Genomic DNA, 25,706 nt, shown 5'->3' with positions numbered 1-25,706 from the left:
AACAGACAGATGTTTATAGAAATATACATCATCATATAAAAACCTTTCTCTAAATCAATTCTGTCTTGTGTAGAAATTAATGCAATTTATTAATTTACTTCCTACAATTAAAAAAGCATTGGAATAACATAAAAATATACCTAAGATGGTTACTTTTAAATACATGAGAAACATAAAGAAAAATGTGAAATATGAATGTTTGTGATGTGTGCAGTCCAAACATTAAACATTGTTTTTTTATCATCACTAAAGCTTGATGCATGAAAAGCAATAAATATTTGCCAAAAATACCTATATATAATCTTTTAATACTAAATGAATAAATAGAGAAAATGTCATTAGTTTTCTGTAAAATTCTCCAGAGGACATATTTTACATGGAATTCAAAAACATTTACTTTTTATGAATTGATATTTTACAGAAATAAATTGAAGTTAAAATTAATCCACCTTGTAAATTTGTTCTACTCTTTCTGTAAACGTAGAATAAACATGTAAAATCTATCAAGTAAAATTATCAATATAAATTTAATAATTCTTACAAAGTACTTGTGCTTAAACCGTGTGTCATTTGGCAAGCTTTCAGTTTAACTGCATAGCATTAATGAACATATTCACTTTGGACATTGACTTTAAACTCTATGATGTATTTATTTGAAAGGGGGACTTTAATTATTAGGATGAGATAAATATACAAGTACTAAACAATCTTATAATAAAGTATGCAAACTTCTCTTGAAACTGTCCAAAGCTTCAAATATGCCTTATTAAAAAGAAATATGTAAAATTAATACAAAAATTAAACAAATACTTGTGTAATTTTTTTCTTCTCATATTTCCTGAAATTTTAAAAGAATCATCAGAAAAATTAAAGAATATTTCAAAGATTACTTTAGAAGAAAATAACCCTGGAACTGGATTTGCTTTTAAAATTTGAGTACAATTAATGAAAATTAAAAAATATATATGAAAGATTTTATAAAAAAAGATTAGAAATATTGATGAATATAGTTTTGGTACATCCAGAAAATTTTACTTAAAGGAATCAAAATTTGAAAATGATATATTTTTCAGAATCAATGTTGTCAAATGTATTCATTAAAAGAAAAAGTAAATTGTCTTCTTCGATTGGTTGAACCAAAATTTAACACTATAACCCAAAGGAAACTCAGCAAAAGAATGAAAAATCCACACATAAGAATTTTACATGCAAAAAGATTAAAATATTTATTTTTTAAATATTAATTAACAATAATTTCATATTTAATTATGGTTTTATTAAAAAATACAACTTATTTCTTGTTTAAGAAAGCATGGGTAAGCAGTAACTATGAAAAAAAAATCCAAGCTGGTTTATTCTTTATTTTGAGAGAAAAAACAGTCAATAAGTAATATTTTGGATCAATTAAAAAAATAAAAAAAAAGAGAGAATTAAAGAAATATGTAATTATTTTGAATAAAGCAGATAACAAAATAAAAATAAGTATTAAAGAAACAAAATTAAAATGCCAATAAAAAATCTTTATTGCATGTATGAATAAAATAAAACAATCTTTTTGAAATTTATATATATATATATATATATATATATATATATATATATATATATATATATATATATATATATATATATACTAAATAAATATGAAATTGCTGAAATATAAAACTTTGCAAACAGATTAAGTCAGTAAAATTTAATTTAAGACAGCTTCTAAAATAAATACCTTTTAAATCAAAAGCATACCTTGGTTATAAAATTCTACATTTATAAAGAATGAAATTTTGAATTTTCTAGTACACAATTTTAGGACATTATAATATTATAACAGGAATTATTTCCAAACAAATAATATTACTTTTTTTCATTACAGCACCATATCTTTGCTGCTATAAGCAATAAAAGTAAGCATAAAAAGTAGAATATAGTGCAATCTTGAGGTGCAATTTCTCACCAATTTTCAAGCACAAAATTGTTGCAATTGAAATAATAATATATTTGTTGGCAACTATGCTACAAAAAAAAAAAAAAAATTGCGATTTGCACCAAAATTTATATGCAGCAGCAACTCCTATACAGCAAAGGGAATGGTTTCTAAAATAACGTAACCCTAAATAGAAAGTGCCAGTAAATTAAACCTATCCAAATGAATATTTATGATGTACTTTATCTAGAAATATAATAATATTCATTTAGAAAGCTTTTATCTTGAAGTACCTCAAGAAGCAATATGATGAATCGACAATATGATTGAATAGCAACACGTGGAATACATTACACAATCCATGCTAATCCAACTTTCCTGATATGATGAAAGATTAAAAAAATAAAAAGGTTGTAGGAGAAGAACTATGGACTTAGAAAACATCAATACAATATAAATAAATCATAACTACAAAGTAAAAAAAAACAAAAACTAAAAAACTAAGGTAATATTCTGTTAGTATGTCGACAATTATTGATAAAAAAACTTGATAGTACAAAATGTTGATTTTTTTTTTTTTTTTACTGTTTCTCTATACACAGAAAACAACTGCATATTCTGCAATGAAAGCTTGCTATATTTGGCATATATTTCAATTGCTGGTAAAGAAATGATAAAGTACCTATTCAAATATTCTTTAGTTAACATAAATTTTTAGATTTTTACACTTTTTTTTAAAAAAAAAAAAAACAATATATAAAATCTCACTTTTGTCGATCTAATATCCTTTGAATATAAGGAGAACTCAGTTTCAGACAGTCAGGTAAATTGGAAGAAATGCGAATCAGTTGTTCACATTTCCTACGTAGAGCAGATTCCTGCTCTAGTTTTGTTTGCAATCGAGTCCTCATGTCAAGCAAATAGGCAAATTGCTCAACAACACCAAGATCGGTGATGTCAGAAAGTCCTTCTTCAATAAGCATTTGATTGATTTCTTGACTAACAATTTTTCCGGAATTTTGGCCACTAAAATTGAGCTGTTCCTGGAATCTTTTGTTTTCTTCTTCGAGTTTCGATACCTTAACCTCCCAAGCATTGCACATTTGTTCCATGCAACTCCGAATTTCCTGAAAGTAAACAGCGCAATCAATATAAAAACTATCACAAAGTAAATCATGATTTAAGCAAGCAATAATAATAAATTGAAACATAAAATTTCAGAGCACATCTAAATCTTAAAGATATTTCTTCAAATAGAATTTTTATAGAAAAAAGGAAAAGTATTTTTTCCCTCTTGTAAACATTGAAAAATAAATCCCTTTCAAAAGAACACTGGATTACGTGCTCCCTTTGCTTCATCCATGATGAATCTAGTTATCACATATTGTCATGAAGATCCAAAGAATAACAGGTCACAAAGTAACACAATATCAGGTTTATTAACTCTAAGCAACTTGTAACATACAGGTGGAGAATTCACTCCCCTGCTTGAGGAACTCAGAATTTATACCTTTACAAAATAATGTAGAATTATAAAGAAGGTTGTAGAAAGTTCTACAAGCTTCTAGAACATTAACAGATGAATAACAAGAAATTTAAATTAAAGTTCAACATTTAATGTAACGCGACTTGGTTGGGATTCGAACCCCTGACCATGTGCTTTGCAAGCGAGTACTTTACCTCTGAGCCATGTTGACTATGTGTAGATCTTCCTTTTGCGACAAAATACTGAATGAGAAAAGCAGATAGTATTATTAACACTGCAGAAAAATATTTAAGCATTATTGTCATAATAGTTGTGCTAGTAAAAGTACAAAATCTGCTAATATACATAAGGGAAAAATTATCATTTTGAAAGGAAGAATTAAAGAAATTGCACATTGTTTCATTTTTTATGGCCTGTAGCATGAATGTTTTTCATGTAATTTTATGCAAAGAGGTTAGAAACATATATCATACATACAAATTTCACACATGAAATTCAGCAAAAATATTTTCAATCAAACTGACATTTCATTTGCATTGGGAATGTTTCTTTTAATAAATATCATCTTAATGTACATCATTTTTAATATTTATTTCAAAGATTAGTCAAGATTGGTTATATGTTTTGGCAATCAAAGTGTTTTAAGTTGTATTCAGATTATAGCAGGAATAGATTTTATTTGTTTGTGAGACAAGTTGATTTATATAGAGCAGCTAAACCTATTATTCACAGTCTGCTGTAAGATGTTGAAGTGCTTTATGCCTTGGATGAAGAAATGAAGATAAAATTTATTTTTAAAAACTGAGGAGAAAAATTCTTTATGAAAGATACTAGAAAAGTTGTTCCAAAGAATAACTTTATCCAAAGATCAATTTAAGCAAGAAAAGGAGATGTGATTTAGGTCATTCTGATCATTGCATCTATTATTTATTGGATTAGTTTCCAGATGAAATATATGCAGTAGCACAAATGTTAAGATCATTCTGTATACAATTTGAGACTATCTTTCTTTCTGTTTTGAGATCACTTGAATTGATATTGAAGCTTTGAAGTTTCAATAACAAAAAATTATAACATGATCTATAGAATTTAATAGTAAGAATAGATAAATATAGTAGAAAAATATAAGTAAAAGACTATCATAGTATTAAAATATAAGTAATAAATAAAACAAGGTTTCAAATACCATTTAGTTAAATGAAATAGTATTTCAAATAGATAATAAATTAATATTGTTATCTCAAATTTCTGTATTTGTTTATACAGGACAACATAAAAGAAAGTGATTTCTGCAAGTCATTTATTTACCAGCAGAAGAATAAACTTACTCTCAGTCATAGATAATTTTTTAAGAAAAGATGTCTCACATTTACTAAATGAAATTTAAGATAAATAAGGAATGCCTTGCAATTTTTACTCAAACAGAATTATCAGTCAAAAGGGATCATTCAGCAATCCTCCCCTTTAGTAGCATGCTTCAATTAAATCTAATCTTCATACAAAAGTAGAGATCTTGATAACACAACAAGAAGGCTTCCTTTCTAGGAGGCCCATTTAAAAAAATTAATTTCTTCCAATCACCCCCAAAAAAATATCAAATTTTTTATCAATAATTATTAGTTTAATAGGAAAAAAATTTTATTTGGTTGATTTGAAATGGAGAAATGTGCTTTTTAATGTAATCTATTAAGTTAACTAAATTTACTGCCACAATTTTTCAGAAAAAAAAAATTTACATTGAAATGAATTTACAAGGATTATGACTGTTTATTCACGTTTTTAAAGTGATTATTAATCAATAATTATATTTTACAAAGATATTTTTTTGATGGTACAATATAGCTTTTTATGCCCTCAATAAAAATAACTCTGGAAACTTTCTTAATGAATATATTTGAATCAATCATGCTGATGATTATTTTTCACTACCTTTCTTTCATTTGCAAATGATCAGTTATCAGGAATGATCCTATTCTTCACTTTATTTTTAAGCTGGGACTACAGAATCATAGGCTGGCTTTGGGGATTTTTTTTCAATGAATTTAATAGCAACCTTAATGTATTCAAAAACTGATTAGTGCTATCTGTAAACATATTAGATTACTGCTTCATCCTTATACATAATTGTGAAAGAGCAGAATACCTCCATTTCATCAGCCTGCCTCCTGCTGAGCTTATCCAGTTGGTGGCGCAGGGAGATGCAGTTGGTCTCTGCATCCACCAACCACCTCCACACATACAGGAGTTTGCGATCATCCGGGAGGTTGGGGTCCAGGCCTTCTTCACGAAAGCGTTGCAGGATTTCATCCCATTCATCTTCATTCTAAAAACATAAATACCACTTTTAATAAATTTTCTAATATGCTAATTCCTAACTGCATCAAATAAGATTCTGAAATATCAACTTATTCAGAAAAAAAAAATTATGTAAAAATTTCAGTTGCATTAAAGAGAAGAAACTATGTTTGCAACCTAAGGAATTTTAATATGATAAGTAGGAATGTTCTGCAGATGTTTAAATTGCTGTTTGTTATTATCTCAGGTATTATTAAATCAACAGCCAGAGTGAACGATAACTTCAATTTACCCAAATGTCTGCTACAGATTGACTGGGTTTCTTTATGTTGAATATCTTCAATTTATTTAAACAGCTAAGTAGTGTCTAATATAGTTGGATGAAGATTCAATTCCTTTACCGACTTGAGCAAAGGTCTGTAAATGAACTATGTCTGGAAATCTGAAAAGCCAGGCAACTACATGCCAACTAACAACATGCAAATATATATTTTAAAATAAGAGTTTAACCTTGACAGAAACCAAGATACAGTTCATACTAATAGCACATCACTTCATAAGTAGTAAAAAATGGTTTCTCTCAATTTAAATTATTGCTTTTGAATACCTTCAAGTAAAATATCTTGTAAAATATAATAATAAGTAACTTTTAATGCAATGAAAAATATTATTAAATTGAATTCTTATTAATATTTGATCAGATACTGCCAGAACAATTTGTTAACATAGACTTCTTGAGGAGCTTATGTGTGTATGCATAATCGAATTTACAACCCAAAACAACGGAATTATCAGAAATACTTCAAAATATTCAATAACATTTTAAATATTAATTTATACATTACAGATTTTCTTTGGTAATATTCCAATGTTTGCATTTTCTGCAAAAGAAAAGAAAAGGAGATGCAAATATGTGTTGTAATGTAAGGTATGGACCAAAATTTACCAGCAATAAAATGAATAATTATAGTAATAAAAAATTTCAACAAACTAATAACTATACCAAATGTGATAACAATTAAGTTTTCTGAATAATTCAAACATTACAATTTATATTTATTTTAATGAAATTTTTAAAAATTACCAATTAAATTTAAATAAACTTAATTTCAATCTTGATGGATTCAGACAATAAAAATTATCAAAAGACAACGTTTTGTTTCTATAAGTAATAACATAGATAAATTTATAAAACATATTATATAATTTTGCATTGTAGCCATGTTAACCTAGGATCTTCCTTTTTTATAGAAACAATATTCCAACACGGCTCTTCCTAACATCACATTGATTTCTTAAATAAATCAATGAAGTAAATAAAAATGCAAGGATAAAAATTAAAATTTTCATACAAATTTAATGAAAGTTAATTAAACAATTTTTTAAGCATTTAATAAATTACATAAAAGATTAATGAAAACCTAAAAATGGGAAATATAATTAACTAAGGCTTAAATAAAAAAACAAATCTAACTTACATTGCAGATACATTAAGCAGACTTAAAACAAAAAGATAAATCTAATAGAAGAATAATATTTATTCAAGACAGAATCATGGTAAATTTTAAAAATTGCATTCAAATCAGATGACAGAAAATACAAAATGTATTTATTTTTCAGTGATAATTCCTGAATTATATAACTCATTATAAATAAGACAATATGTTATTATAAAAAAATTTTAAGGCACTATAAATTTTATTTTCAGAACTTGGAGTTATCACAAAAAGTACATAATAAATTACGAATGATTCTTTTAAATTTGATTTCAGTGCATTATTGGTCATTTTCATAGCATTCAGTTTTTCAATGAATTATTAATAATTCATATCATGTTCTATAATTATTAATGAATGATTTTTTTTCCATCAAGATTTCAGCTGCTTATTTCTTTAACTTAAAAACAAAGTAAATAAAATTGGAGAGCATAAATCATTGCAAATCTTAAGCAATTTTAATACTTCTAAAACTTACATTTAAGTCAATCATCAAATCTTAATGAATTAAGCTCCATGGAATCAAATCAAATAAATACGAATATAACATTGATATGATAAACGGAAGGTATAAAAATCATAACAGCTGCCTGTCTTCTTCAAAACAACTCACACTTTGAATGTATGCTTCGATTCTTGTTCTAAAAAGTTTCAGTTAAAGTGCGCACTCAATTCTGGTGAGATCTGTTTCATAAATATAAGATTTAAGACACTATAAAAAAATTTATACTGAAAAAAATCAATAAATAATATTTTCTGATTATCTGCTGGCAATGAGAGCAGAACTTACCAAAGAATGCTGCATGCAAATTTACAACATTAAAGTATCTGAATGGAAAACAAAAGAATTTGCAAGCGATAACCTTTAATTAGATTGTATTTCTCAACACAAACAGGCACATCAACATTGTCAGCATCCTCGGGATATAAAACCGTGATGAGAGAACAGAAACCCACCATTTTTTTGTAAAATCCCTGCGTCAGGTTTTCGCTCTCATCCGGAACAGCCGGCGCATCGCACTGTTGATTACCCGTTTTTATGAACGATAACAATGGAACAGTTAGGAGTCCACATGGTCTTCAGGGAGTGACAGATGTGCAGGGAAAGCCCATGTCGAGAACTACTTCTCTACCGTTTGTTCTCCCTTCCTGCTCGAACGTCGACTGCTGGTTCCAGACCTCTCCATCCCTTTTCTGCGCAAATAACGGCTTCGCGCAGGTGTTTTCTGATCCCTTTTCCCCGTCCGCTCCACCCTGCTCCCTCACCAAATGACGCGCCAAAAGCGCAATGCTCTTTCTACTTCTCATTTCGATCGTTTGCATTTCTCTCCGTTGCCATTTTCACAATGCCAAACAAAACTTCCAAGGTTAATCCGCGGTCAGCTGAGCCTTGGACTCATCGTATATTTCTACAAGTAATCAGATAAGCGCTATTTTTCCTCCTAAGATATAGAAAAGTAATTAAAATGATACCTAAACGAAATATCTTTCAAAGATGCTTTAGTTTTTATTATCAGCTCACTTATTCCGTTTAAAATTCTATAAATGAAACGTTACAGCTTTATTAGAGTAGAATTTTTCTTATTAAGATTTATTGATAGCTAATCTTTCAATCCGATCAGGATAAAAAAAACTAGATCAAAAAAGGATTAAGCTTACAGAAATGCAATTTTTCCCATTAAAACTTCTATGGTGTTTTCGAAACTGGGTTTTCATTTAATATTCAAATGTTGTTGTTGTTGTTGTACAACTTCATTTTATTTATTTATTCATTTTTTGCGTGCTTTTCCATAGTTCAATAAAAACATTAAAAAATATATTAAAAGTTTAAATATATAATAAGTTATTAAGTTAAAATTATTTAGATTTAAACTCTACATTACTTAAAGTAATGCATCATTTTTAAAGCTGTGTCAGACAGAGAAATTATAATAAGGTCGTTTATAATTGAACAGAAACATTCCAAGCTTCTTATTCATGTCACCAAGTTTTTATCAGATATTCCGCATTCGTGATTAGAAATTGAATAATTCAACCGCATTTTTTATTATGGTGCTTTTATTTGAAAGGTCATTCACCACTTGCATGGAATAAAGAAGAAGAAAAAAGGTGTTTATATAGTTCTATCACACTTACTGTTTTTTCTTCGTAATATACAAGACTTCCATAAAATATGAGTGCATTTAAAATAATTGTAATTTTATATATGCTGTAAAGAGTGTAAGAAAAATCTTAAGCTTGATTTATTTTTAAAAAGCAAAATTATAATGATAATAACTTATGCGTTCTTCGGGATTATGGATAGCCTAAGGCTTCACTAAAAGACAAAAAAGCTGCATTTGTTAGTTAACATTTAAAAAAAATTTTCATCTAGTTGCATAAAAGATTTTTGCGTGATACTTCTCATTCTTCCTGAATTTTAAACTGTTTTTGGATAGCAGCGGTAGATTTTACAAAACACGATTTATTTTATTTTCTAATCAGGTTATGGTTCCAACGATGATTAAAATAAAATAAATAATATTTGCTTCATTTACCCAAAAAAAAATGAAATTTCATCAGGATAAATCGATTTCTAAAAGGAAGAAAAAAAAAGAAGAAGAAGAAAGTAGTTTACAAACTTCACTGACACATAAATAATACTTAAAACATGAGAAATATTCCTCAAATATTTATTCCTACGAGTTTTGATTATTTAAATAACACCAAAAATTCAGAAAGTAATATTTTATTTCAAAAAAGTTTATACAAAGTTCTATGTGGTGCTTTAAAATAAGTTTCAATACTTTTGTTTCAAATGACTGAACATTATAAAATTTGTTGAAAAACAACAATTCTAAATTTTTAATAGGACTATGCAAATAAATTTTGAAAAAAAAGAATAAAATTGATATAGAAATTAATGCCTTTACCTAACTAGCGTTTGGTTTTTGCATAATATTTAATGTGCTTATCAAAACTCACCCTTCCACCACTTATGACCAAATTTTTACACCAGATAAATCATTGAGTATGAACTTCCGCTTGTCACCGTTTTCGGTTGTTAAAACAATATGAGCATTTTGCATTTAGCTTCATAGAAGAGTGGAGAGAACCGAAGACACTTTTTGAATCTGTTCCGGTCGATGGATTTGATCTAAAATTCGATACAAAATCATAATTTTGGCATCTTCATTTTTTTAAATTCGTTTCATCTGTCCGACTACATATCGTGTTCAAGATATCAAACAGACAGAAAGTTTAATCTTTGATGGATTTGGATTAAAATTTGACATTGATCGATATTTTGATACAAAGATCAAATATTAAAAATGCTTTCAACTTCCTTGTTGCGGTTGCAAGCGATTAACCTTCCCACAAATCGACACATGGATATACAGTCAACCTGATGATGCCATTTAATACATAAGCTGATATAAAATGAGTCCCTAAAAGGTCCATACACTTACGAATTTTAATTAAACATTGCTCCAGCGGTTAATAAAATTAATATATCAACAATTAATATATATTCAATATTAAAAAGAAATAATCATTCTGAAAAAAAAATTATTATTTCTGTTTAATGGTATCTATAACTTTTTCTTAACAAAACTGCATTAAATATTTTAAGAATAAACAAAAACGTTTAAAAAAATCATTAATCAGAAAGAAATAAAAATGATTTCACAAAAGACTTTACACACCTTAAAAAAATTATGCATATCAATAATTATTGAGATATTTAGATCAAATAATACTTATTAGCAAGATAACCCGTGCCGTCTACAATAGCTTTCAAATATTTGTGTATTCAGAGTATTAATTTTTTTGTTATTACTGTATCAATTTCTTCCTATTCTTCCATCATTACTGTCTTTTATTTCATCATTCATTCTTTAGCAATAATATTGTATCTCGGTACTCTCATTTCTAGCCCTCACAACATATGTTCTATTGAGCTTAAATCTTGCCATGTAGTGTTTTCAGAATTTTGTCACTAATTATAGAGACACTAAAGTTGATGTTGCGAGCAGTATGTTTATAGGATCATTGTCCTGATTAGAAATAAAGCTGTTACCAACACCCAAATTTTGACCTAACTTTAAACTGTTCTTTTAAAATATTTAAAGAAGGATCCCGATTCATTATCCCATCAATAAGTACTTAAGTACCTAATTCCGATGCTGACATGCACTCTCACACAAGAACAACTCCACCTCCACGCTTTGCAGTTTCAACTATCTCTTTGAATTAGGTTTCCCGTTTTTCCTTTCTCATACAATTATAATTATATGCCCATCAGAACCAAAATTATCAAATTTGCTTTCATCTACAAATACGACACGATTCCAATATATTCCAGGCTTATTTATCATTGATTTCGCGATGGAGTCTTATCTTTCTATGTTTTGCTCTATCAAAAAAAAATTTCTCCAACCTGAACATCCATCTCATCTAGCTGATTTAGGCTTTCATCGAATAATTTCAAATGAAAATACAAATGAAAAAAGTTTGGTAAATTCTATATAAGTCTTTTTGGCACTCAAAACTGGATTTTTAGCAATTTTTTTTAACTATAAATATTTTATTACGATAAGTTAACTTTTCTTACCTTGTTTCCGATTCGGCTTTTTTTCCCCTTAAAGCAAATTTTACTAATTAATGAATAAGATAGAATAGGATAAATTTACCATTTTAGCGATTTAGCCATTTTAGCATTGAATTGATTTACCACTGCTTTGAAGAAAAGTAATAACTTTTTTAGGACTGTTTAAAGCTTCCATATGACTTTAAGTCATTCTAAAGTAACATAAAGCAAAAATTAGAAGCAAGCAAAAATTAAAGTCAAAAGATTTTTTAAATGTCGCCAAATAGCAGAAATAAAAAAAAGTGATAAACGATCATTTTAGCTATGAATTAATGCAAAAAAATTACGATATGTGAACATTTTTGTGGCGCGTTTTATCTCTGCCTTCTTGCTTTTTCATTTTATTAAAGAATAAATAAATAAACGGTATCGATTTAAAAAGTATTTGTGAAAGTAATTTGCTTGTGAAAATTGATTGCTACATCATGCATGAAAAAAGTACTTGCTGTAAATCTTTTTTGAGGGAAATTAGATTCTTTTCTTCCAAGAAATATTCGAGAGCATTGAAAGCTTGTTTTAAATTACATCAAAGCCTGAACAGTCATTACGTTGAAAGTCTCAAAATCGAAAGTTTTGTTTTATGAAGGAAAGAAATAAAATTCACTATATTTTTATTATTTAAAAGAAATATTAATTTTAGTGTTAAAGTTAATATTTTAACAATAGAACGAAAGAAAAAATTGACTAATTTTTATTCTTTTTATGCTTTATTCTGCATTTTTATATCAATAGATGCTAATCCTGTCATCATTGCTTACTTCTCACAAATAGACATGAAATGAGCCACCACTTTATTTTACTAGCATAAAAAAATAGCATTTTATTCACTCAAAATATGAATCAGTTTCCTTCCATGCGCTTTTGGCAACTTAATGCTTTATGTTAGCTTTTTGATTTCGAAAGATTTTTTTTTTAAAGCCATTCTAAGCTATTATTCATCGTTATTTTATTGACTCTAATATGAGAAAAAATTTGAAATCAGATATAGTTATATAATAATTACATAATTATAAAAATACATATAAATAATTATGAAAATATTATTCCATAACATATCCATCAGAAGTGTCTAGTTTAATAATTTAAAATTTATATTAAATTCCTTTTATTAAACATTGTAAAATGAATTCCATTAAATTGGAATAGAAAAAAACAGTATTTGCCAATAAAATATATTAAATGGCGTTATTAAATCAATAAAAAAGGAATACAAGTCGTAATAATATATCTAAATGTAATTAATCAAAAAACATAATTGCATTCAATAATTTAACAATAGATAAGGGTTTAATTTTTGCACTCATTCTTAAAAAATGTAAATCTTTCTGAAAAGATATAAGAACAGCTCTTTAATAAGGCGAAGAAGAATTATTTGACAAATCACGATTGCTTATATGATTAAGGCCAAATAGAAAAAAAATTACTACAAATATTTTATTTTAAAAAGTTACTTATAATCTCATGTCTTCGCTGTAAGTATGAAATCTTTAAAAAGTGCAATAGTTAAGAATGAGTTTCGTTCGAAGTTTTGTGTAATTTATTCATTAACAGAAATTCTTACAAACTTTATACATGTCTACATTCATGCAGAATTAAACTTATTGTTTTAAATTTTATTTGATCCGCTTCTGACCTTCGTTTCAGCATTAAGTGTATATATATATATATATATATATATATACCATAATTTTGTTACGGTCAAAAATAGTGGTAAACTAAAATATTGATCAAAACTTCGTGAATCATTAAAAATATTTGAAATTTTTCGTTTTCGCACGTGTAGAAAATAAATGTAAGACATATTTAGCATCTAAAAATTAATACTATATGCGTTATCTAATAACACTTTGGTGCCTGATTTTTTTAATCCATTTAATATTATATACGATATTATAATCATAACAATTATGGCAGTTTAATTTAATGAGATCTGAGACTTTTATTAAAAAAAAAATTCCATATAAGCACACATCAATAAATTTACACAAACGGCTCGTTTCTTATTACAAAATATGGAGTTCATCATGCATTATCCATAATAAAGAAATAAATTAGTCATGCAATTGTAAAATTAAAGTCTAAATCTTGTGAAAATTTACTAGGAAATAATTCCATTTCTCAGTTATATTTCATATTCTTTAAGTGACGTTACATGAGCCGACGAATAAAATTTTTAGCTTACCACAAGGACTAAGACTATGAATAAAAAAAAAATCATGACAATGAAGAGTATTTTTTCATACTTTCATATTTTTGCATATTTTCATACCTTTATATTTTTTCATACTTCACTTTTTTTTTTTTTTTTTTGCTTCTACCATAATTTACACACACACACATATATATATTAAAACATTGTGGAAAATGATATTTGATTCAAGAAATGCATGTTCAGAAGTAGTTGAATGCGAAACAAAATGCTGTCGACATTTTGAAATTTGAAAACGCGCCTCCTAAATGTATCTTTCAGAGGCAATACAGAAACTTAAATGCAACGGAAACACTAATCGTAGGAATGAGCTGAACTTTTATATACCCCCATAAAAGAACCCTACTCCTCGATTTATGCCCAAATTCAGTGTCTTACAACTTAGAAATTTTTAAATTCTAACTTAAAATTTTTCCCATATTAAAAATTACTTTTTAATGATAAATGTGCAAATGAAGTATGTAGAATCTCTTATATTTTCATGACAAAAAGAATTTAGGTCAATAACTATAATATTTTTTAAAGAAAATAAAAAGTTCAAACTTTTATTTTAGCATTTTTATTTGATTAGAAGATCAAATTTTTATTAACTCATAATTTCCAAATGAACAGACTTAAACTAACGAAATTTGGTGTACGAGGAGAGCTTCCGATTCATCTGTGAAATTTGTTGGAGAAACGTGGTGTTGCCATTGGTCATTTTGTTCGTATTTCAACATATAGACGGCCCTTTATGAATTTTTTTATTAAAAAAATCTTTAATAACATGTTTATTTCTTACGAATGATACCCTTTTTATGACTATATGATAAACGATAACAAAAAAAAAAAAATAATGTTTTTTTTTTGTTTTTTTTTCCCGTCTCTGTACTTACTTTCATGAAGCATGTAATTTTTTCCACACGTTCGAAAAAAGACGAAATTCTTCTTTTATCATTTTTTTATATGTTTAAATATTTTGAAACCTTATTATTCTTTGTTACTTTTATTTCCCAATATTCAAAAACGTTGATTTTAAGGTGAAATGTGAAAAAAAAAAAAAAAAAAATTGATTCCAACCATTGAGAAGTTCTGTTCTCTTCTATTCACTTATTGATTTGTACGTAAAATTTAAGAAATGGTCAATACAATAATGTTTGTAATCGTCAACAGCACGCAGAGTAATTCAAAGAGCTTTCAGAGAAGGAATTCTGATTCACATCTGCAACTTGAAGTACTCAATAGTGAAAAATAATACAGTGCACGCCCGATTATCCGCGGAATTGGGTGGCGCGGCCACCGCGGATAACAAAAATCGCGGATAATCCGAAAAACGCTAAAAACGGGTATAACAAAAGAGAAAACAGTCATTCCAACTTTGAAAAATCGTTTTAGGTACAATAAAACGTAAAATAAACAGTAGAAAATGTTTAACTAACGCTTACTATTTTAGTATATCACTCAAAACTAACCTAAAATGAATTTTGTTAATGAAAACGGAAAAGTGCTTTCTACTTACGAGAGGCGTCAAGGATACACAGAAAAATTAATACATGTGTACTGTTTTAATACTGTAATGTATTATGTAATTACAAATCATAACTGTAAAACTGCACCTTTTTTGAAGAAATCAGTCAAAAAAAAAAAAAAAAAAAAAAACTTTGTGAGGCAGGCGCGGATAATCCGCTCCGCGGATAATCGAGAGTCTACTGTACTTCCAAAGAAGAGCATCTTTCTCCCCTACCATTTCTAAATATTATTTCTGTTACGGATGTCCCATTTTCTCAACTAATACACAGCCAGCAAAGACGAGTAAGATGTTAGTTAAAAAATCCTACCCATGGGTAGGATTTTTTTTTTTTTTTTCACAATTTCTGGCGGGGCTTATTCAGTTCTTAGTAACATTCTTTTGATGAAAAAATGACATTAAGATAAGGGCTAAAACAATGATCATTAAATGATGCCAACAATGTCGCTGACTTAAGCGGCAGAAGTAAAGTCGGCGGCATTCGTCCATTATTATTGTTGACATTCTTTATTTCTGCTGGCATCATCATCTTTCCTCAACGAATGCAAAGCTTACAGTGAGGATCTGTGAATTTTCAGATGTCTGAAGTAATATATTCTGTTAATGTTAAACATAGTTTATTCAAAAGATGAAGTGCAAAGAAAAATGTGCCAATGTGATGTCATGGATGCCCAACTTCTACGCATCTTGTTTAAAATATTACAATGATTATTTCTACATTATCTTTTCAAGGAATCTAAAAATATTTTCCTATCAATTATTCAATATGATTAGCAAACAAAATCATGATGTCTGTCTTTTGACATCATATATTGTTCCCAAAGAGGCATTGTTATTTGTAAATAAGTTACCCCATTAAATTATTTTTCCTCTTTTATGCATACATTTCGATGAATAGCGCTGCATTTTGGAATTTCAAAAATCCAACAAATTATTTTCATAGGAGGATAGGGGTAGGGAAGGACTGGATGCATTAAAATGTCGCGCATGTCTATTGGTGTTTCTAACATCCAGGGAAAAAATATACTGATCAAAATTTAAATCTTAAAAATTAAAGAGAATGAAGAATTAAATGAATGGAATCTTTCATTTTTGCTTATGGTCTTTATTTCCAGTCAGCCCCAAAATAGGCGTTCTTCTCGTATCTTTTTAAATCATAATTTTTGTAGTCAATAAAATAAATTGAAGCCCCGTCTGCTTTTCTTGCACCACATCAATCCATTAGAATCGTTCCATTGAAATTCCATCCGTGAATAGAACATTTTAAAATCCGTGAACAGACATTTTTTTAAAATAAAAAATAGAACATTTTGAAGCAACCTTGCTTTAATAAAAACATATTTTATTGAAACAAGTTTTACTTTCCTTGCCATAATTTAATTTTCTCTTCAACAGATTTTAATCAAAATCGATCCGTCCTAATAAAATAGCATATTGTAACGCCTTTTTAGAGTTGGTTTAAAACACCTTCTACTAGTCTATCACACGATTTTTAATTCGCGATTTTATGGTTTTAAGTAAAAATACCCATTACTTTGGAAAGATGTTCTCCGAAGAATTGCTAGACTTTCATTTGTTCGTTTTTCATAATAATTTATTTGTTATTCACAATAAGCTGGCAATCTTAAGTTAAATTGGATCTTCAGGAAATGAATATCCAAAGTCAATGGATATTTAGGAGCTCTCTAATTTGTGAAATCAGTGAATATAAAATTTCGTTTATAGAAGTTACTGTTATATATTGCAAATATAAGATTTAGTATTCCAAAAATATCCAGACAACTTTTAATATGATAAACCATTTATTTGATGAAAACCTTTAATAAAAAGATAGCATTTTTTGGCTGTTTCCAGTCCCTACAGTAATGAAAACTCCGAATGTCGATTGCGCGAAAGAATATAATGAAATTTAATCAATACGAGCAAATATTCCGTTTGACTAAAAATTTAGTTTCAAAAAAAAATCTGTAAAGCTAGTAAAATAGAATGAGCTGTGAAAAAACAAATGAATAGTTCATTCTCAGAAACACAAATGAACCATTCCCCCCCCCCCAATTTGAGACAAATTTCAAATTTTTTATTATTTTTCTGCTTTTATAAGAAACATAGCTATCATGAACAGCGTTGTTCTTTCAAACGGAGTTATAAATATTTCATGTATGATTTCAATGCATTTTATTTTTAGCTGAAAAAGAGAAAAGAATCCATTCTGTTTACTTTGTTCATATTATCTATTGCTAATATGAGGAAAGTTTCAAAAGCATATATTATTTATGATTCACTATCCATAAAATAAACTAAAACAGTGAGAGTTGTCGAATAAATTTCTTCGGTTATTCGTGTACATGTAAGTCCGAGGGAAAAAAATCTGATAAAGAGCATTGTAATAAAAGGAATTGAAACAAAGAAGAGAGAATTGTGATTTCGCATAAAAAGACAATAGTAAAAATTGACAGATTTCATTGCTTATAACAATTTTTTTCAGTAGTTGTTTATTTTCAACTAACCGCCTTTGGTGGTCAGCTGATTAGCCCTGGATATTGATATATTTAATTTCAGTTACATCGCTTAGACTTTATTTCAGGCCCAAGATATCGTCAAAATATTGTTGTTTTAATAGCTGATGTTAATTGAATAGTCTTACGGAAACTCTATTTATTCTGTATATGAACCTATATCATGGAAATCAGTTTCGTGATACAATATGCTATTTAAATAAATAAAATGCTTCATATATCTTCTAAATTTCAACGTATTGTGGTTTTACTTTTTTATTTGTCTTATAAACTACACAGAAATGAAACATAATGCTTTCTCTCCAAGTTTCAGCAATGAAAGAATATCACACGATTAAATATTTGAATATTTGATAAAACAATGGAAACAGTATGAATGCAATAATGTAATCTGTCGTTAGAAATAAAGCATATTTGCGGAAGGTATTGTATAGAAACGAAAAAATTCAGCCTTTGATTCATTAAAGCTCTAATTAAATTTTTTTTAATCCTCACTCCGAGGTGGACATTCCCTCCCCCCTTATAAAGTATATATGTGCTGCATTTAGTAGATGCAGGCTAAGTAAACTGGCTTGTAGAACATCAACATACGTACATTCGGTCTTTATTATGAGTAGATATGAATGACTTATTTTCACATTATGTGAATACTCATGATGCTTACTAACAATTTTAAGATGGATGAGACGGAATGATATTTTTATTTATTTATTTATAATTACTAGTCAAACTTTTTATCAGTTTATTTAAATGTTTTAAAATAAAGGTGACCTTACTTTGAAAAATAGCTCCTGTATTGACTGAAGACGCTTCCTTTTCCACAGCATCGTTCGCAGAAAACGCATAAACAACACAAAAATCCACAGAACCCGGTCGTTATGCAAGCAATCAGAGTGAGCAAAACGCAGGCCCGCTGCTCCGGAAACAATGACTTCATTAGGCGAAGGCGTTTTCCGAGAAGCCGTCTTATCGAAGGAACTTCTCTAGAGTGGATTAGTCAGGTGTTTTGGGGTTGATTGCAGCCCGCTTATCGAAAGAGCGATTGGTTTCATTTTTGAGTGAAAACAACGATAAGGCAGGTTTGCTGCGATGAAGCCTGTGCGCTAACCTCAAATTTAAAAACAAAGAAAAAAAAAAGCATAAAGAAATATAGAGTTTTATTTGTTTGTTTGTTTCGCTTCGTTAATTATATTTTATTCCTACGGTTAGATTATCTAGTTTTTTTTTTCCCTTCAATTATTGTCATTATTTATTCGGTAAATATATTGTAGCAAAGAAGCAATGCCCTTAGCATAATAATTTTTTAACTAAGCGTAGTAAGCAAGTAAGCTTAACTAAGCAATTTGTAGAGTTCTCCTGTGTTGTTCAGTTTCATTCTTTGCATTTATAATGGCAACAATCTAGAAATAAAAAAACAAAATGGAAATAAATTCTTTCTTTTCAAAGTTTTCAATTTAGAAATAATTCTTAGTCAAATATGACAAGAAAAATGACACATGAAGACAATGATGTTTCATAAGTCATGAAAATAGAACTAATTCTGAAATTATTTTTCCATTGGGGTAAATTTAATGACGATTTTTTACCCCGATTAACTCGATTCTGTAGCCGAGTTCTAAGCTTTCAGTTATTGAATACTAGTCATTTACACTTATTATATACCATTATCGAAAATTTACAAACAATATTTTACATGGAACTTTTCAAACTAATAGCGATGTTTTTTCAAATATTCAGTGTAAGATTTTGATCTAAAATTTAGCTACACAAAAAATCGCCATACCTTAATTTAAATCATATTTTAAATCCAACCGACATGTTTCATTCTTGACACTGGGAAAAGCATCTAACGTCAGGAAAATCAACGTTAATCTTGAAGTTAGAATATTGATCTCAAGATTAAAAGCTAGAAAATTAAAACAAAAAAATTCTGCCATTTAATTTATTAATAAAAATATTTTTAATATTTTGAAATTAAATCTGTTAAAAATTGAAAAACGGATCAAATTATAAATAACTTTGCATGTATCTCAAAAATTAAGTTTTTTCAAACAAATATTAGTTACTTTTATAAGCTTCCTTACATAGAATCGCCCATACTTTTCCTCATTATTATTCTTATTCAGCACAAACTCAGTTGGAATCTGACTTTAAATTTTTGACTTTTATTGACTTTGCTAAGTTAACGCTCCTCTGTAGAATGATGCGCATCTATATCACTTGTAATTTTCCTTTTAAAATCGATACTCAAAGATCTACAAAATAATTTTGAAAGAAAAAACAAAGATTTTAAAATTAATTAATATAACAATTTCCTTGTAACTTTAAACACGCCTGTTTTTAAAACTTACAAAAAAAAAATTCTTAATTTTTATAAATGAAAAATTTTCTATGCTCATTGTAATTATTTACATCCGCTGACACTACGGTCGCTGGGAAATAAATGAAAATCACGCAGTGCAGAGTTAAAATTGCAATTAAGATTTCTCCTATCGACAAAGAAACTTGGCAGATCGCTGATATTGATTTTTCGTTCTAGAACACTTTTCACCAAATCATCGCTTCCTATCTGCAAAATGATTGTTTATACAGAAGGCTTTTTTCTTTCTATATACGCTGCGACATAAAAATAGAGTAATCTGAGAAGAGTGCTGCGCTCGGGTTTATCACGTGGCAGAAGAATAAATTTGTCGTGGAACGAGCAGAAGAAACACGACCGAGATAAGCAGGCCGCACGAAATCTGTCTTCGAATGTCAGCGTTCGAGACGGGTTGAGTTGCAGGTGACCCGAAAGCCCAAACGATTGCTGAAGGACGTTTATTTTTGTTTTGTTTTTTCTCTCACCGAGTCAGGAAATCTCGAACACAACCCTCGTCTCGATCGCTCTTGGTCAGCGGACCAACAAACGCGGAAGACGGGGAGTGGGAAAAAACAAAGGATAAAAAAAGAAGGGGAAATGTTCGATTTGGTGAGTTATGCAGGCATTTACCTTCGGCTGTCGAACAAAACAAAGGCAGAATGACTGTAATAGCATGGGACAAAGGTTTCCCAGTGGTTCAATTGGTTGCATTGTTCTAATTAATTACAAGGTGGTTAGTAGTGTTTTAACCTGCTGAGTAAAATCAGTTCACATTGAAAAATAAAATAAAACATTCGTTGTTTGTTTTTTTCGGTGTGTGTGTGTCTATTCAAAGAATAATTTTATCTTTCTTGTCAACTAGATAATGTCTTATTTAAAAAAAATAATTAAATAAATAAAAAAAAGTTTCATATAAGCATACTGAGATATATGCTGACAAAATGTGTAGAGCTTATTGGAAAGAACTGAGAAACTATGAATTATTAGCTTTTAAACAGAAAATCTTTTCTTTGTTTTTCGAGCAAAGTTCTATCTGATTACAAAAAAGTCTGAATCGCAATAAAATACTTAAAATAAAAAATAAACACAATTCTTTTTGGGCATACAGTATATTGCAGCACAGTAAAAAGGAACAACATTTTTTTTTTTTTTATATTACAATACGCTTTTTAAGCTTTTTTTTTTGTTTATGATTACAGGCTGTTTATAGAAATCTATCAAAATTTTTATCTCGGATGCATCATTTTTTCTGTCGTATCCATAGATCATAATCTTCTTATAAAAGTGTGTTTAGAACTCTAATTCTGCATTCAATGATAGATTGTACATTAGAGTTAATAGACAGTTAGAAACGAACAATTTTTTTTACATGTTAAAATCTTGCGTGCACACCACAATATTCAATAATAACTTATTCACCGAAAAGTCCAATTTCATTTCAAGTTCGTAATTTACCATTATTTGTTATTCCTCTAGAGCATGCTATGTCGGATCGTCTATTGTCAGACAAGTTTGTACGATTTGGATTCTTGAAAAACGAAATCGTTAGTTGTCGTTAGACTGATTATTTAGAAATAAATCGGGACGAAATTTCGCAGTTAATCAATCGCAAACTTAATTTTGTTTTTGTTTAATAAGATTGCAGTATTCTAATTCTTTTATATATCCGTTGAGTGTACTCAAATTTGAACCCAATGAGGTCAATCCTGTTGTAGGAGTAGTGTGGAAGTTCGGATATGAGGGTCTTGATTGAGATATCTTATTAATCGGCTGACTATGGTACAAAATGACGAAATCCTTAAGTAAATAGTTCTCATAATTCTTCAAAAAAAAACTGATAATCAGCGGCAATCGTTTAGACTAGGTCTTTGTGAATTTGCAACAATACAGAACGGTCAATAAAATGAGGCGTTCGCGTAAAGCCTTTGGTTCGTTTGGAAGGAAAAACTAAATTAGAAATCATTAGTTGTCAAAGGCATGTTGTTGTTACTTATGGCACTTGTCGTAAACAAGCCCGCTGACAAAGTCAGCGATTTATGCCGAGTTTGTGTAGTAATTTCTGAGGATAAAGGCCCCTGAGCACCCGAGGGCAGAAGTCTAACTTCAGCTCATATGAGGAAGACACTCATTTGCACAGCCCCATTTTATATAAGGAGGGAGGATCTTTCAAACAACTCACAGATGGAAGACAGGGTAAAGAACAACAATGCCCAAACCAGGACTCGAACCCGGGAAGCCCAGATCATGGGGATCATGGAGCCTACCCCTAGGCCAGGACGCCGACCTTCAAAGGCAAAGATCCAAGTAATGAAATATTTTAGTCTTTGCATAGTAAATTTTAGCTTATTATTTATAAAAAGATATTAGTTAATTAGTCTATCAACAAAGATTTTTCCTTTTCAGAACATTTTAATCAAATTCTTTCCTTATTTAGTCAATCTTCTCACCGCCTTTTTTTTTTTTTTTTCCTTACTGTTTCTATACTTTTTACGGTATTTTCATAATTTGTTCATATATCTTGATATATATATTCAAAAAAGAACTCGATGTTTGCACTTTATTGATTGAACTGGGAATAATTTTATAACCCTATCAATGATATTATTTCTTTATTGAATGCACAAATTAATAAATAGATACCAATGAAAATGAAATGATAAATTAATGCTATCAAAATGAAAATAATTACGAATACGATTTAAAAAAACCTCTGAGAGAATAACAGAATTAATCCTTGATTCAACCGGTTACTTCAAATACTCTTTTTAACCATTACTCCTTTACTTTTACCATTTTCAGAGAAAGATTTATTTGCATCTTTTGGAAAATAATCCACCATTATTCTAATATCAATGCATGGTTCGTAATGCATTTCACTTTTTAAAGTCAAGTATTGCAAACTGCAGAATAACAATACTTTACCCCAAGCAAGGCCGGCCCCCGCTCAAAACAGACCGCACAACAGAATTCTCTGGATTCTCAACTCGACTCAGTGTTTTACTGGGTTTGTATCAAAAAGGACAACCGCACTATACGTGTGAAAATTGTGTTGAAGAATATAAGAGTTTTTTCCCTTACTTTATAACATACAAAATGTAGAAAAGAAAAATATTACATCCTTCAATAATCACAATTTCTTGACGATTCTCCATCGATTTAGACTTCCTTCAACCAGGAAAGATGTCGTTTTTGGAACTATATCGATTTAATCTATAATTCGAAAGCAAGAATAAAACTTGTTTTGTGGTCTTTCGCTTAAATTACGGATATCAAATTTCAAGAGAAATTCATCTACAGGAAATCTGTTTGCCTATCCATTGTGTAAAGGGCATGAAAACTCATAAGCGAAAAGAGCTAGAAAGAATAAATTTAACTTGTGATTTTACCATCATATCTTTATATCTCTGTCATATCTCAAGCCAAGTCCATAAAAGGAAGTGATTGTGTGTTAGTCTGTGTATTCATGGATATGAGAAGACTATAAATAAAATATATAAGGTCTTTGGTAGTTTTCTGCCTTTGATAATTTTAACAGTTCTATAAAACCTGAAACCATAGCGGACAACATGTCTCCAGTAACTATAAAAAAAAAAGAAAAAAAAAGTGGAAGTGCTCTGCCTTTATCCTTCAAAGTCTCGTTCCCATGATCAAGAACACGTCTTGGCAGAGGTGGTCTTATGCCACCCGTAGTCGCTTAGAATCCGTCAGCCCATGGTGAGTACATTTTCATAACCTCGAGTCAAGCATTTCTCGTTAGTGCCAAATGTCTCGTGTGGAACAGCAAAAAAGTCGACTTAAAAACAAATGTCCTTGTGATATCTCATTTAAAAACGAGTTCATTGTTTAAAAATAATATAATTTTTATTGTAGAAGCTTTTAATGGAAAATATATCATATAAAATCAAAACGTTCATATAGTAGTGAGATCCCACAGGAACGTAAAATTTGAAAAGCTATAAAAAAATAATAGTATAGATTTTCTTAGTGAATATTAATAAAGACAAACTTTTGACTTTTTTTTGTCCACGAATTTTAGCTGAATTTAAATTATACATTTTGTGTATTACTAATTTAAACTATTCTAGAACATAGTTATATTTAATACTTTACTAATTTCAACATTAAATCTGAAATATATCAACTCGAAATTTAACTTATTAATGTATTAAAAATGTAAATAAAAATTTCAAATTATATTAAAATCAAAACAATTAGATACAGGCGAAGTTTCATGCCGGGAATAAGATGTTTTCTCTTCCTTTTGGACATTTTCAGCCTAATGTCCAAAATAATTTAATAACTGCACTTGATAAGAATATGGAGGGAATGAATGATAACATTGATGATAAAATCACAATAATAATTACAGAAAATGCATTTGCTTTTCATAAATAATTGAAAGAACAAATACAGGAATTTGTACCTCACTTCAAAAAGGAGATTTATTTTCATCGATAATTATTCCATCACTTCACTCCAAAATTAACTATTTGAAACAGCAAAATTATATATAAAAAAAAACACCTGTTATCTAGAAAATGCGTAAATATTCTTCACATTCTACCTGAATCATCTACTAAAGGTTTCCCAAGCGAATATCCGCACTGACCGGTCCATCCGCTGCTCTTTGATGTTGAAGAGACATTTTGTGGAAATCTCCCGACAATTTAGCAGGCATTACAGGTTTAGTTTAGTTTAATTATATTAACGTCTCGTATTTTTAAAAGCAGCACCAGGACTCTTTGTAGACGGACTTCTTACTTTTAAACCGCTATCAGATGACGAGTCCTAAACTGGCATCCTCTCCAAGCTTCCCCACCACACCAGCAAGAGGAAGTTTGGTTCCGACGGATTTAGAGTACCCCAGACCCACTTTCACGACGGTTCTTAGGTAGAATTGAATCCCGAACCAGAAACTGCCCTGTACCGTAGCCGAGACCTTACCACCAGGCCACAGTGGCCCTCGTAAGGGTTGCAGGATAACAGCATGCGACAACAAATGTCTGCAAGGCAAGCAGACCATGGAAACAAGGCTTAGTTGTGTTTTTGAGATATTGCTTTCGTGTACACATCGACAGATTTTTCCCTTTTACTGATGCGAGCAAATGTTCGACACGGGTGATAAAAGGACGGGCTGAATTTCATTTACATAACTGGTTGCCTTCACTGCCAAGAACAGATTTGCAAGTCATAGCTTTCGCTTAAAATATAACAGAAATCTACTATTTTGTCCTAAAGATAATACACCAACTTTCATACATCCAGCTTATTCTTCACAGGACTAGCG

General features: G+C 29.1%; 1 protein-coding gene across 1 annotated transcript in view; it reads right to left on the bottom strand.

Annotated features, from left to right (window-relative positions):
* LOC129974960 (myosin-6-like) overlaps positions 1-25,097 on the bottom strand; it is a 48,772-nt gene extending 23,675 nt beyond the window's left edge. The window contains exons 1-4 of the mRNA XM_056087780.1: positions 25,029-25,097; positions 18,837-19,043; positions 5,551-5,730; positions 2,690-3,048 (exon numbers count right to left, since the gene is read on the bottom strand). Coding sequence (XP_055943755.1) covers positions 2,690-3,048; positions 5,551-5,730; positions 18,837-19,043; positions 25,029-25,097 — 815 coding nt within the window. The remainder of the gene's footprint in view (positions 1-2,689; positions 3,049-5,550; positions 5,731-18,836; positions 19,044-25,028) is intronic.
* Positions 25,098-25,706: the final 609 nt, after the last annotated feature.

Source organism: Argiope bruennichi, chromosome 7, assembly GCF_947563725.1.
Source record: "Argiope bruennichi chromosome 7, qqArgBrue1.1, whole genome shotgun sequence".
Taxonomy (NCBI): domain Eukaryota; kingdom Metazoa; phylum Arthropoda; class Arachnida; order Araneae; family Araneidae; genus Argiope; species Argiope bruennichi.
This window is presented reverse-complemented; position numbering and strand designations above follow the sequence as displayed.